This window comes from Bidens hawaiensis, unplaced genomic scaffold, assembly GCF_021521415.1.
Source record: "Bidens hawaiensis isolate Kalapana, Puna unplaced genomic scaffold, B.hawaiensis_p1.1 tig00029292_1, whole genome shotgun sequence".
In the NCBI taxonomy this organism is placed as follows: Eukaryota; Viridiplantae; Streptophyta; class Magnoliopsida; order Asterales; family Asteraceae; genus Bidens; species Bidens hawaiensis.
In genome coordinates, this window is record NW_027494829.1 from 88,665 (window position 1) to 101,595 (window position 12,931).

The window sequence follows — 12,931 nt, forward strand, 5'->3', positions numbered from 1 at the left end:
TCATTGTTCTTATTTAATTTTGACTTTGACTATTTGGGGTCAAAGTTGATAATTGTGGTGGTTATTCGTTACATACAACGAATGGACACTCATTCGTGTTTATTGTCCATTTGTTGATCCATTTGTAGATTTTAACTTAACGAATCAGTCCATTTGCATGATTTAGTAACGAATGAACCTTCATTTGGTTTTATTTATTATTATTTATTCGTTAGTGATTCATTCGCTAAGATGAATATAACGAATCATGCCATTCGCTATAATGAATGACACCATTCGTCATAACGTATGAACTAATGAATGACACTTGTAATTTAATTTTCAAAATTGAAATTTTTAATAGCAATGTTCGTTTTTACTAATCCTCGAGTTCATGTATTTTCAGAAATGGCTGATGAAATTGTACAAGATGTTCCCGTTGAGGATCCACAACAAGCTATTCAGGAACAACAGCCTGTACAGCAACAACAGGCTCCTGCTGTTCCTCTATTGCCATTTGATGAAAAGAACAATATATTTGCTTTTGTGCAAGACAATTTTGCTGACTAGGACGTATTTGGAGATGTCATTGCATTCTACGCCGATCCAGGATCCATTATGCCATTACTGCCGATATACCTGTCCACTTTAGTGTCATCCGTTCATTCTGGAACTCAGTTAGATACGTGGAGTCAGATAATCACATTGTTGCTGACGTGTGCTACGGTTTTTGGATAACATGGACATTCCATGTGAGTTCGACAAGACGTTGATATGAGTTTTATTACATATATTATTTTATTCTTGAGATCTTGATCGTTCCCAGTACAACAAGGCGTACTTGTGTGCTCCATACAAGTACTTATTACATGTACTGATTCATTGCCTTGGGGGACGCAAGGGTGGATATGATGAGTGTTGAATTATGCTACAATCCGCATTCGTAGCTCTTATATTGAACAAGTCGTTCAATTTCTCTGAGCTTATATTTTATCACTTGAAGGAGAATTGCTTGATCAAGAATCGTCGCAGCAAATTTCTCATGTGCCCATGCTTCATACAATTAATTTTTCAGGACTTGATACCTGATTTGGTGATTGATCAGACGTTGAAGGATGATGTGTTAAAGTTGGAACACATTAATGTTGATACTATGAAGAGGATGAAGACCTATCGTTGTAAAGATCCAGAAGATCGTCCTAGAACTAAACGTTTGATTGGACACTTGGCGAATCCAGCATATGAATGTCCTTCTAATGATCGTTGGATTGACGATGACTCAGATTCTGAACGTAAAGAAGGACCAGGTGGGAACGGTTGTGGTAACAATAATGGTGGAGATGATGGCTATGGGGTGATGAACGACATGTTGAAGTTGAGGCCGCAAGTTCACATGCTACTCAACGAAAACGAAAGGGCAAGGCGATAGTGCAAGATCAACCGCCCAAAACGTTATTTAGGCACGGATCAGTGTGGAAATTGGTCCACAGGTGCCTAGGTCGTCTGCACAACAACGGCCGGCGGTGTCGCTTACTACTAGCACCCCGTCACTTATATTGACGACCACCATTACTTCCGATCCAAGGCTTGGCTTAATCCCTCAATTTGTGTTAACTCCAATGCCAAGACCTTCTGCAACATCAACAGTGGTTCCTCCTACACCCACCATGATGCCGACACTACCCTCGGACGTCTCATTTATGAGAATCAGCCATCCACAGGGCCCGATGCAACCTGTTCCAACCTCATTTCGTGCTTTGCCCCTACCCATCAGATGGATATGCTTTTGAGTCTTATTCACTTATATGAGAATCAAATGGCGGCGGGTCTTCAAGTTTAAGAACATATGATGACGAATCAACGCCGTCTGATGGAGTATGTATCGTATTGCCAGAAGGAAACAAAGGAGTTGCGTGAGATGGTAAGCGTCTCAGGGGGTGAAGATGAAGGAGCAGGGGGACCTTATTCTTCAATTTACATGTAAAGATGACGTGTTAAAGAAACTGAAGAACAATGACGAAGATAAGGATCCTGATGCTCCTAGTGCTAGTGGAATTGAGCCAAAACAAGCTCACGGCTCGTCCGCTGCTGGTACGAGTGGTTATGGTGAAGGCGATGATCGACATTTAGTCGTTTTTCAAGACTCGACTAATGTTCAGCCTATCGAGTCAATCAAAGCCAACACCGTGTTATTTATGGATTAAGAGAAAAGGGTGGTGATAAGTACTGCCAACGCAGATGAGATTGAAGAAGGATAATTTTTTATCATGCCCTGACTCGCGATCAGATTTCATTACAATTAGGGCTGAACAATGAAGAATTAGATGCGTTTGAAGCTGAGGAGGACGTGGAGGTTGTTAACGATGATGAGGTATTGTTTGATACAAGTATTCCACATGGGAATACGTCGTTTATTTATGGAGACGAGGAGATTGAGATGGAAGATGTCACGGCAGAGGAATACCCAGATCTTTATCATCGTTCAAACGTTGATTAGAGTGTTCCAACATTTACTGAAGATTATGTTAAAGCTGCTGAAGATCATCTCGAAAAAACAAGGAAGAAGAAAGAGAAGATATTGGAGAAAGAGTCAAGCTCGTCTGATTATGATATTGAAAGCTGGTTCAAGAACCGCGACAAAAAGACTTTAGCTTCAAAGATCATTGAAGCTTATAGGTATGTTGATCAAGAACACCAATTGGATGTTGCTGCATGAGCCAAAGCCAACCAGAACACTACATTCAAGGCCGTGCAAACAGTTAAAGGTGACATAGTCTCTTGGCTTTATGATTATGAGTTAAGGGTTTGTATTATTAAATGGGAGAAAGGTGTCCAGTATTTTCAATACATTACTGACGTTCTCTCACTGCCGAGGTGGGACGTGCGGATGCTCGTCAATCGACCGTTTATCAACCGTGGTGAAAATCGACTAGCAAGATGGTTCCATCAACATCTGCTTTTCGAGATCAACCACGGGTATAAATTCTTTAAACCGCCGGTTCCAACCTGTAAGTATGTTGATGAAATTGATCCTCTTACAGGTTGGAGGAAACTTGTTCTTGAGTTAAGCCGCCAAAGACTATGAAACGGGTATCGGTGAAGACTTTTCCACATAATCTTCATCTATCATTCAATCGATGGTACTATGACAATAGAACTGGCGAGACGGTCATCGTGTTGGGAAAGGGCTTGAAGACTAACTTTATACGAGTCATAGACCCTATGTGGCTCGTTAATTTATCGGAGACCGACAATGATATGTTATTTGAGAACAAGATTATGTTTGAAAGACATGAAGATTACGATCGAGCTATGCAATTCCAACGCGTTGTGCGTGTGTGTCATGCATTCGCGATTAATAGTTGTCGAGATTAGAAGACTAAAGATTCAAGTAAAGTAAAGACAAAGAGCTCAAGACAAGGGGGTTTTGTTAGTGCACGGTTTTGTCGTCTTGAGTCTTTGTAATCGTATTTGTAATTTATTATTATTTTAATGTAAAAGGGCATTTATGTAATTAAATCTCATACGTTATATTATGGCTCATTCATTAAGAATGTTTAACGAATGAGACCATTCGTTGTTATTTATGGTTCATTAGTTAAGGATGTTTAACGAATGAACCTTAATCGTTATTATTATATGTCCATTCGTTAAGGATGTTTAACGAATGGACCTTAGTCGTTATTTAATGTATCCATTCGTAATGGAATGTTGATGAATGGGGTATAGTGAATGAGTCATTCGACATACCATTTTGTTTACTTATGTAATGAAGACGAATGAAGGTCACTCGTCACGGATTGTGTAACAAATGGCACTCGTCTTCTACATATAGGCTGTTAAGCCAAATTAATTTAAGTATTCTAAAAGTTATTTTTGGTGTACTGTTACTCTGCCCAATTATCCTCCCAACACTTCTATCATTATTATTATTATTATTATTATTATTATTATTATTATTATTATTATTATTATTATTATTATTATTATTATCAAGTTCTACAAATCATAAACGTATATCAATTAACTAGATCCTTGGTTCAGTCGATATGACGGATTCTATCGATTGAAGCTCGTCTGTGCTCAACAACTTTTACATACCAAATCATGAATTTTTTTGAAGCTTTTAACCTTTAAATCTACACAATTTTATACACAAACTTTTACCCGAAGCTTGAACACTTGACCTTAACAATACTTTATCATCATTTTAAGGTACCTGTAACCCATGACAATACTTGAAAACCCGTCTTAAACACAAAGAAGACTAAAATCCAAGGTTGTGACCCAAGATCTACAACTAGTATAGCTCGAAAGCTCTGATACCAATTGTAGGTCCCTTGTTCGGATCTAACAAAACAACACTAGTCTACTTAGATGAACCTCAACACTAGTTAGTGGAAATCACTAGCGAGGATCAAGATCTCGGATCTTGTTTGGTTGTTGTTATTTCCATGAGGGAAGAGAAAGGGGGGAGAGTTGAGAGAGTTTTAACTATGAACTAGATAAGAGAAATTGGCAAAAAGGTTACTTTGCATGAGATGCACACACTATTTATAGTGTGTGTACTCATGCACCATTCTATTCATTTTTTATGGCCCATTGGGCTCCAAACTACATGGTCTTGGGCTCAAACATACAAAGAAACATAAACTGACTAGCTAACTTAAATAAACGTTTAAGCATAAACAAATACAAAAGATGAACGCACAAAATGGGCCTAAAATTGTGATCAAAGAAGAAAGGTTTAAGTCAAATTGATGTGACATGTGAAAGCAAACTAAGCCCGAGATATGATGAAGTTTGTAATTTGTCGGATTAAATGGGGACCACATAAGTATTCTGCTTAATACATACCTTAACATATCATGTTGACATCACTTGTTAAGATTAAAGTGGACAAGTTATATCTACAATTGACTTTGAGTTCTTGGCATAATAATATCAAAATAGAAGTGTGATCTAAAACGTTTTCATGTTGTTATCTTTCTCACAAAAATAATTTAGTAAATATTGTTAATAAATAATATTAATTTCATCTTTACTCATATCTTTTATTTCTTATTTTCTTCTATTTTATGTTATGTTTCAACTTCAAAATATTGTATATACTTTCGCAATTTTAAAACATATGAAAATGCACAAAAAGAAAAAAAAAGATTTTATGCACATAGTATTTTGCTTGAACCTTTCTTTTATTCAAATTCACGTGTTTTGTTGTCAAGGTCAATCATGTAAAGTTCGTTAAAAACATGGGATTTAACCAGACCATTTACAAGTTGAGGGACTGAAATTGGTATTTTATGAAAAGTCAAGATAAAATAAAATTTTAGAGTTATTCTACAAATACTTCAAACCAAGAGCGTGTTTTGGAAAAGAAAATTCTTCTTTAACCCTCAAGAAGGTCTGTGAACGAATCTTATTCGCTTTAAGTTTTGTGCAGCTGTATAGACATGTAGATCATGATCAAGTATCCTGGGCTGCAGATACCGAAGCTGCAAATGCTGAAGCACTTAAAAGAAGATGAGAACGTGACAGTTGGCGGTTGAACCTAATAATGAACTGATTGTGTCAAAGCTGCAGATGCAGAAACACTTAAAAGAAGATGAGAATGTGACATTTGGTGGTTGAGCCTAATAATGAACTGATCGTGTCTCAGTCGAATGACAAAGCAAATAAACAAGTCGGCCCAAGAAAGTCAACAAAAGAAAATTAGATGTCGACCCTCCCGCATCTGATGTTTCTAAAACTTGGCGTTGCCGATCATTCCCAGAAAATAAGATTAAAAAACAAGTCTTCAAGGAAAATAAAGATTTGTTCACGATCCAATCGTGTTCAAGCTCTTGGATCAAGACAAGTACTAAATTTCAAGAAATAAATACGAAGTAAAGAACTTGATGAAGGTTCCTGGACATACTCAATCATAGAGGAAGATTGTAGGGCCAATATTCAATATTATTATTAGCATTGTATGTCTTTATGTTTGCTTATAGTCGATATATTACGTACTCGGTACGTTTATTTTGTACGGTAAAAGCCCAATGGGCAATCCTACTTAGGCCCATGTAATGACCTAGATATGGAGTATATATACTAACTTATACTCCATATTCTAGGTAACGCACTTGGAAATAAAAAATTTTTTCCAAAAACTTTATCCAACTTTCTCCCTATTCTTTCTCCCTCTTTTACTCACGGCTTACCCATCCGCATCAAGATCCGAGATCTCGGTTAACTAACTAGTGATTTTCGCTAGCTAGGTGGTCTAGACTGATCCAAGAATTTTAGTTATTGTTGTTTGATCCGTGGAAAAGGACCTACATATATATTCTCGAGGACTGTAAAATTAAATTGCTAAAGCCTAGTTCAAGTAGAAAAAAATAACACACTGTGATGAAAACAAGAGAGCATTTCTAATAGTAAGAAAGGGGTCCTTCTATAACTCATAACCTGTTGCCTCTTATAAATTCTAAGATAAAATATAGTGTAAATTAGAACAAAGCTCATTCACCCATCAAAGAGCACGTACTTCAGGTTCAAGGTCTCTCTCTCTCTCCCTTAATTTCTTCTAACTTTTGAGGCTTATAACAATCTACAATTAGTATACCAAAATTATGAACAAAAAATTAGGTATTTGGCTAGATGAAGAAGTTTTAAAAAAGTTTGTTAATATCATGGACAAAGGGTCATTGTCCACTTTATGACAACTCATCTTCTAACCTTGCATTTTTTCATCATTCCTGCTTGGTTTTGTTGAAAGGCACTCAAAAAGCAAGAAAGAGAGAAAATGTTGAAACTTGATTAGTTTCTCTCCTCAATTATATATAAAGATATATATATTCATCCCTCAACATCACCCATTATTATTATTATTATTATTATATCTTTTGAACACAAGTAATCAGAAAACAATTACTTCTAGCTAGCTAGATCGATTAATATTCATGGATAATTCTGAGGCTCTTGAGCTTGATTTCAGCCGCATCGATCGATCCATGACGACGTTCCAGAATGATTCCGGGGACACATCTGATCCGCAGAGATCAAAGATCGGCAAAGGAAAGATCGAGATCAAGCGGATCGAAAACACGACTAACCGACAAGTGACTTTCTGCAAGCGTCGAAACGGGTTGCTCAAGAAAGCCTATGAGTTATCTGTACTTTGTGATGCTGAGGTTGCTCTTATTGTCTTTTCGAGCCGTGGTCGTCTTTATGAGTATGCTAACAACAGGTATAAATCAATTCTTGGATCATATAACTGTGGTTTAATAGCTTAAGTGAGATTAATCAATTTTATGACAAGATAATAAAAATTTCCTTTTAATTTTTATCAGTCTTTTTAGGGTTTTGAGAACAAAGGACACAATATCTTAAGTAATTTGCAAGATTTATAATTACTTTTTTTTAGGTTATGATTCTTTTTGTGGAACAAAGATTCACTTTTATTTTGTGTTTGTTACTTTTTCTCAAGGTGTTCTTTGTTTTCATTTATATGATCTATATTATTTTTACATATTTTGGTACCAACAAGATCTGTTTTCAAAAGAAAACCCTAGTGGATTTTTTGCAAGCCAGTATGCAAAGATTTAGGAAATTTATTGGCAGGCCTCTTAGATCAGCTTCCCTCATACCTTCATTGGTGTTTTAGCTCTCTCTCTCTCTCTCTCTCTCTCTCTCTCTCTCTCTCTCCACACACACAATCAGCAAATGTTGTCAAGTTCCTATTTTCTCAACACTTTCATCATCTTGACGCTTTCTAATTAATAAACATGTCAGTTAAACATAGTCAAAGTAAGTGTAAGGATTCTGAAATAGATGTCATCAAAGCCTAGTGAAGAATGGAAAATTACTTTAGTATGTTTTTAAATCATTCTAAGAAAAACACTGGGGAAAGTTTATGTTTCTTAACTAAAATTATGTCTAATCAAATGAGTTTATATTCTTGATGGTAAAACTTATCGATTTGAATGAATTTAAGTTACTATGACAAGAGAAACAAAATAATTATTACCAACTCCAAAATTGAAATCGTTGTCTTCTCGGAAAGTATATAAAATGCATATATTTTAGACCTAAACTCCTAGAAATTAGGGTGTTCACAAAAATATAAATTAAAAAAAAAAACTCATTTGGTTTAATATATATCTTTTGTTTTTGAACAACAAATCATTTTTAACAACATAATACCACCATAGTTTGCACTTGCAAAGGATTTAATTTAAACTCGTTATCACAATCGTGGAAGAGCAAACATCTTACCCTAAACGGCTATTTAGTTTTATATATTTTGGGTTTTAAATTTTATATTTTAAATAAAATGATTCAATTGCAATAGAGAGGTGAATAAGCGGACAATAAGCTGCGCCGCCACCCTCTTTTGAACGATAAACCAGATTCTACTGAAAACAAAGTTATAGTTGGCGTCAATAAGTTACTGTGCACGATCCGATGAACCCTTTTGAGAAACGTAATAGCTTCTGGGGCAAGGGAACCATACGTATCATAAGCAAAATAAATGAAGACATATTGATTTTCGACACATGTTTTCTCATGCTTAGCAATTTTTCCTAATTCCGCCTTCAACAAAACCTGCCTAAGAATAAATCCAATATCCCTAAGCCCAACAAGGTGATACTCTAGTTAGGACAAAACAAGCGTGTTTCCTCCTACTCATCCAAACACAAGAACGTTTGCTGGTTGAAGAGTAGACCTTCTTTCAAGGGTTTATAACATATTAACCATTACAGATCAACCAAAAAGAGATAAGATTATCAATTAGATTTTACCTACTTTGTTATGAGTTTCTCTTAGATTATATTTTATTTGGTTTCCTTGTGTTAAACCTAAATTCTTACCTTATATATATTCATAATTAAAGTGATTAAATGATTATAGTTCTTTCCAAGTTATTTATTAACAAATTGATATTGTTCAACATTTATTTTCTAACCTTATCTCAATATAGAGGTCATTAAAAACAAATAATCTTTTATAGAATCACAACTAAGATTTTACTTGCAAGCTTTTTGAGTTAATGACACTATAAGTGGCATATTTTTTTCATTTCCAATGTTTTTCAATAGTCAAAGAAAACATACACTATTCTTTCCCTTTGGATTGTCCATTAATGACTTTTCCAAGCTTACCATGCTGTTGAAACTAAAACAGCAACCTACAATACAGAAGTGGGTAGAGAGAGCTATATATATAGATTTATATATTTACAATATTTAGGGCATTTATCATAGATCTTGCATAGGTTTTTTGTGTAGAGAGAGAGAGAGAGTAGTGGTATGATGCCATGAAATGGACGTCTCTGATTTACTTTACAGAGGGAAAAAAGAACAGAGATTTGGATCTACGAGGAGGGTAAAATGGTGAAACATATATGAATTATCCGCTGTGTAATGAAGTCTTACTTTACACGTGGCACAAATCTGGCCGTAGAAAGACACAACCAATCATAATGATAGATGTTTTGACACCGTGGCAGAGGCAACCAATCACTATTTCGATCAAAATGAGGCAATATAAAATGTGGTTTTATATGGTATCCTTAAGATCTCGAGAAAAGTTACATATTATTATTCATTTAGTACATTTTATGTTTCCTTAAAATCATACACAAATCCTACTGTTCCAAATGCTTTAAAGATCTTAGTACACTTTGTTCTGTGTGAACATGAATAAATCCTAAGGGCAAAACCAAGAAACATATATGTATCAACACACCAAATATAAGAAAGGGTCTTTTTAATTGACACTATTTCAAACATTGATCCGAGTAGGCCGATAGCACTCGATTGTGTGGTTTGGTAATGTTTGAACGGTTTTTGATCATCCTTTTATAATGTTTTCACACAAAACTAATTATCAGTAAATCAATCTAATGGTCTTCATATTATTACTGATTTTGCAGTGTTAGAGGGACAATCGATCGGTACAAAAAATCATGCTTAGATCCACCTAGCAACGGTTCCGTTTCTGAAGCCAATGCTCAGGTACACTTTAAGATCTATGCTACAAACTTGTTATCGTTGTAGCTAATTAACCTGTTACAACTTACAAGAACAAGTTAAATGTACACATTTTTGGCAACGCGTTTGTACCCTTAAAAGTAACTTTTTTTTGAAGTATACTGTATATGAAAGAGACCGGTACTTCATTAGTTCTATGTATTTTTTAAACTTCTTCTAATTCTATTAACTATTGTGATAAACACCTAGAAGTACCACTTCCGTTCCTAAGCAACCAATTAATAAAAAAATGTTCCTTAAAAGTGTAGTATGGTGAAGTTTATGCTTCTATAGTAGATTTGTGGACGTAATGTAATTCCAGCATTCTAATGAAACACTAACACCTAGCTAAAAACTACAGTTTTACCAACAAGAAGCTACTAAACTGCGTCAGGAAATTATAAACCTTCAGAATCAAAACAGGTACCTTTCTAATTAGATGCGTGCTCTACATGTTTTGTGTATGTTCATATGAACCTGTACCGTGTCATAACCTTTTTGTGCAATAGGCAATTTTACAGAAACATCATGGGTGAATCTTTGGCAGACATGCTGGGGAAGGATCTCAAGAACCTTGAAACTAAGTTAGAGAAAGCTATTAGCAGAATTCGTGCGAAAAAGGTATAAGTTCTTCTCATTTTTAACCTCCAAGAATCTTCAAATATTTTACTTACTTGCATTTAACATCTATTTTCTTTCTATTTGATTAAAACTGCAGAATGAACTTTTATTTGCTGAAATTGAGTACATGCAAAAAAGGGTAAGTAATTATGTACATTTAGTTGACACTTCAACTATATAAATTTGGTATCTGATCTTATTATTTTGTGCATTCTATAAATGAGTCGAATCAGCTGAGCTCATTTATCATAATCAGCTGGACTGTTGAGCTTGAGTCAAATTGTTAGTTTACTATTAATTTTTAACACACACACACACACAAAATATAATATTTTTAATACACAAATATTGCAAAAATTATGAACCAAGCTTTAACTTAAATGAGCTAAATGAGTGAACCAATGAACTTTAACTTAGGCTCGACCTGTTTACAAACCGAGCTGAGCTTATTTGGAGCGAGTTATTGTCAAGCCAAATGTTAATTCATATTTTATGTTTTTAATGAACATATTTTATTTTATGTTTCTAATGAACATACCGAGTTTCATCAAAGAAACAAAATTTATAGATCCAATCATTTCTAAACATTTTTGTAAAGCAGGAACTTCAGCTCCATAACAGCAATCAATTCCTTAGAGCAAAGGTATATCAATCCAGCTATCTCTCCACAAAAATCCAATCCGGCCATTTGAATAGTATATTCGTTTTATGATTTGTGAGATTTTACTTGGTGCATTTGTTTGTTTGTTTGTTTGTTTAACGATTATTCAGATAGCTGAAAACGAAAGAGCTCAACAGCAGCATATGAGCTTGATGGCTGGAAGTTCGGGTTATGACCTTGGACCGCACCAGTCCTTTGACGGTCGAAACTACCATCAAACGAATGAGTTGCAACCCAATAACGATTACTCTTGCCAAGACCAAACTCCTCTCCAGTTGGTGTAAGTACGCGTGTATACGTAGAAAAAATTCCTAGAATTTGAATTCCTTAGATTGTTAATTTCATGATGATGAAATATATATATATATATATATATATATATATATATATATATATATATATATATATATATATATATATATATATATATTTGTTACCTTTTCAATCTTGAGTCCTTCAATTTGTATGATTTCATGCAGGTAATAATGAATAATGATGGCGGGCGTGAGGGTATTCGATTACTCATTGATCAGTTGCTGCTAATAACCTGATAATAATTAATTAACAAGGACTTGACTTATATATGCTTGCTTTAGTACGGATTTATATCTTATATAATTTAAGGATCATCGTGTTATGTGTGCAATCAAATTTCATGAAACCTATATATATATATATATATGTATATATATATATATATATGTATATATATATATATATATGTTACTCGTTATAATCATATTTCAGCTAGGTGTTTAATGTAAATCATGACGCATGTTAAACAGTGCCGGACCCTACAAATCTTCTCACAGGGGTCAAAAATTTTTTGTTGGTACACATTTATATAAAAAATTTGTTTTTTGTTCGACGGTTCGGTCGGGTCAAATTGGTACATAAATTTTTGGGTCCGACTTAGAGGTACCGGTCGGGTCATATAAAAATATATATAATTTATAATTCCTATTTGTATAAAATTATATAAAATATATATTTTTCTTGTTGATATACAATCACTCGACCGACTTTAAATTATTAACTCTATGCTAGACATTTATACTGAATCAATATTTGTTTTGAGTGTTTTCGTAAGAAACTAAGTTATAATTATACATATAATCTAATATTTTAGAAAAGATAATAAGTAAAATTAAATAAAATATAAACAACATAGAACCAAAAAAATTTGAATACAATAATAACTTGGTAAAGTATAGTTGATTTCATTTTTTATTATTTTACGTATGCAGAAAAAGGATTTTGATATCTAAAAATTTTAAATAAAATCTCCATGAATCCATTAAATACTTTCAAGCCCAAGGAAATTAGCTTTTTAACTAGGCCTAAAGTAAATAGAGTCCATAAAAATCAATTAGGACAGCTTTGAAGTTACACATGTAGTCTTTTTCATAATTCAATTTCATCCTAATATTCCAAGTAACACCAGGAACCACTGTTGCACAAGCCGGAGAAAACTTTCTAGTCATGTTATTTCTTTCTTATACTTTTCTTTATCACCTATCAGATTTCGAAATTTCACAGGGGTCGACGTCAAAATTTCACAAGGGTCGATCAGAATTTTATCACTATAATACTACTAGTTATTTTTTTTCCATAGGGGTCGGTCGACCCATGACCGGTAAGAGTAGCTCCGCCC

General features: G+C 34.2%; 1 protein-coding gene across 1 annotated transcript; it reads left to right on the top strand.

Annotated features, from left to right (window-relative positions):
• The first annotated feature begins 6,923 nt into the window (after positions 1-6,923).
• On the top strand, positions 6,924-11,561 carry LOC143578552 (floral homeotic protein AGAMOUS-like). Its single transcript, XM_077062100.1, has 7 exons — positions 6,924-7,210; positions 9,899-9,980; positions 10,357-10,418; positions 10,505-10,616; positions 10,714-10,755; positions 11,218-11,259; positions 11,388-11,561. The coding sequence occupies exons 1-7, from the start codon at positions 6,924-6,926 to the stop codon at positions 11,559-11,561; spliced, it is 801 nt and encodes a 266-aa protein (XP_076918215.1).
• The last annotated feature ends 1,370 nt before the right edge of the window (positions 11,562-12,931 follow it).

Excerpts from the sequence above, each read along its gene's own strand:
- LOC143578552 (XM_077062100.1), top strand. The coding sequence starts at position 6,924 with ATGGATAATTCTGAGGCTCTTGAGCTTGATTTCAGCCGCATCGATCGA. Across the intron at positions 7,211-9,898 it reads TATGAGTATGCTAACAACAG|TGTTAGAGGGACAATCGATC; the intron begins GTATAAATCAAT and ends CTGATTTTGCAG. Across the intron at positions 10,419-10,504 it reads AACCTTCAGAATCAAAACAG|GCAATTTTACAGAAACATCA; the intron begins GTACCTTTCTAA and ends TTTGTGCAATAG.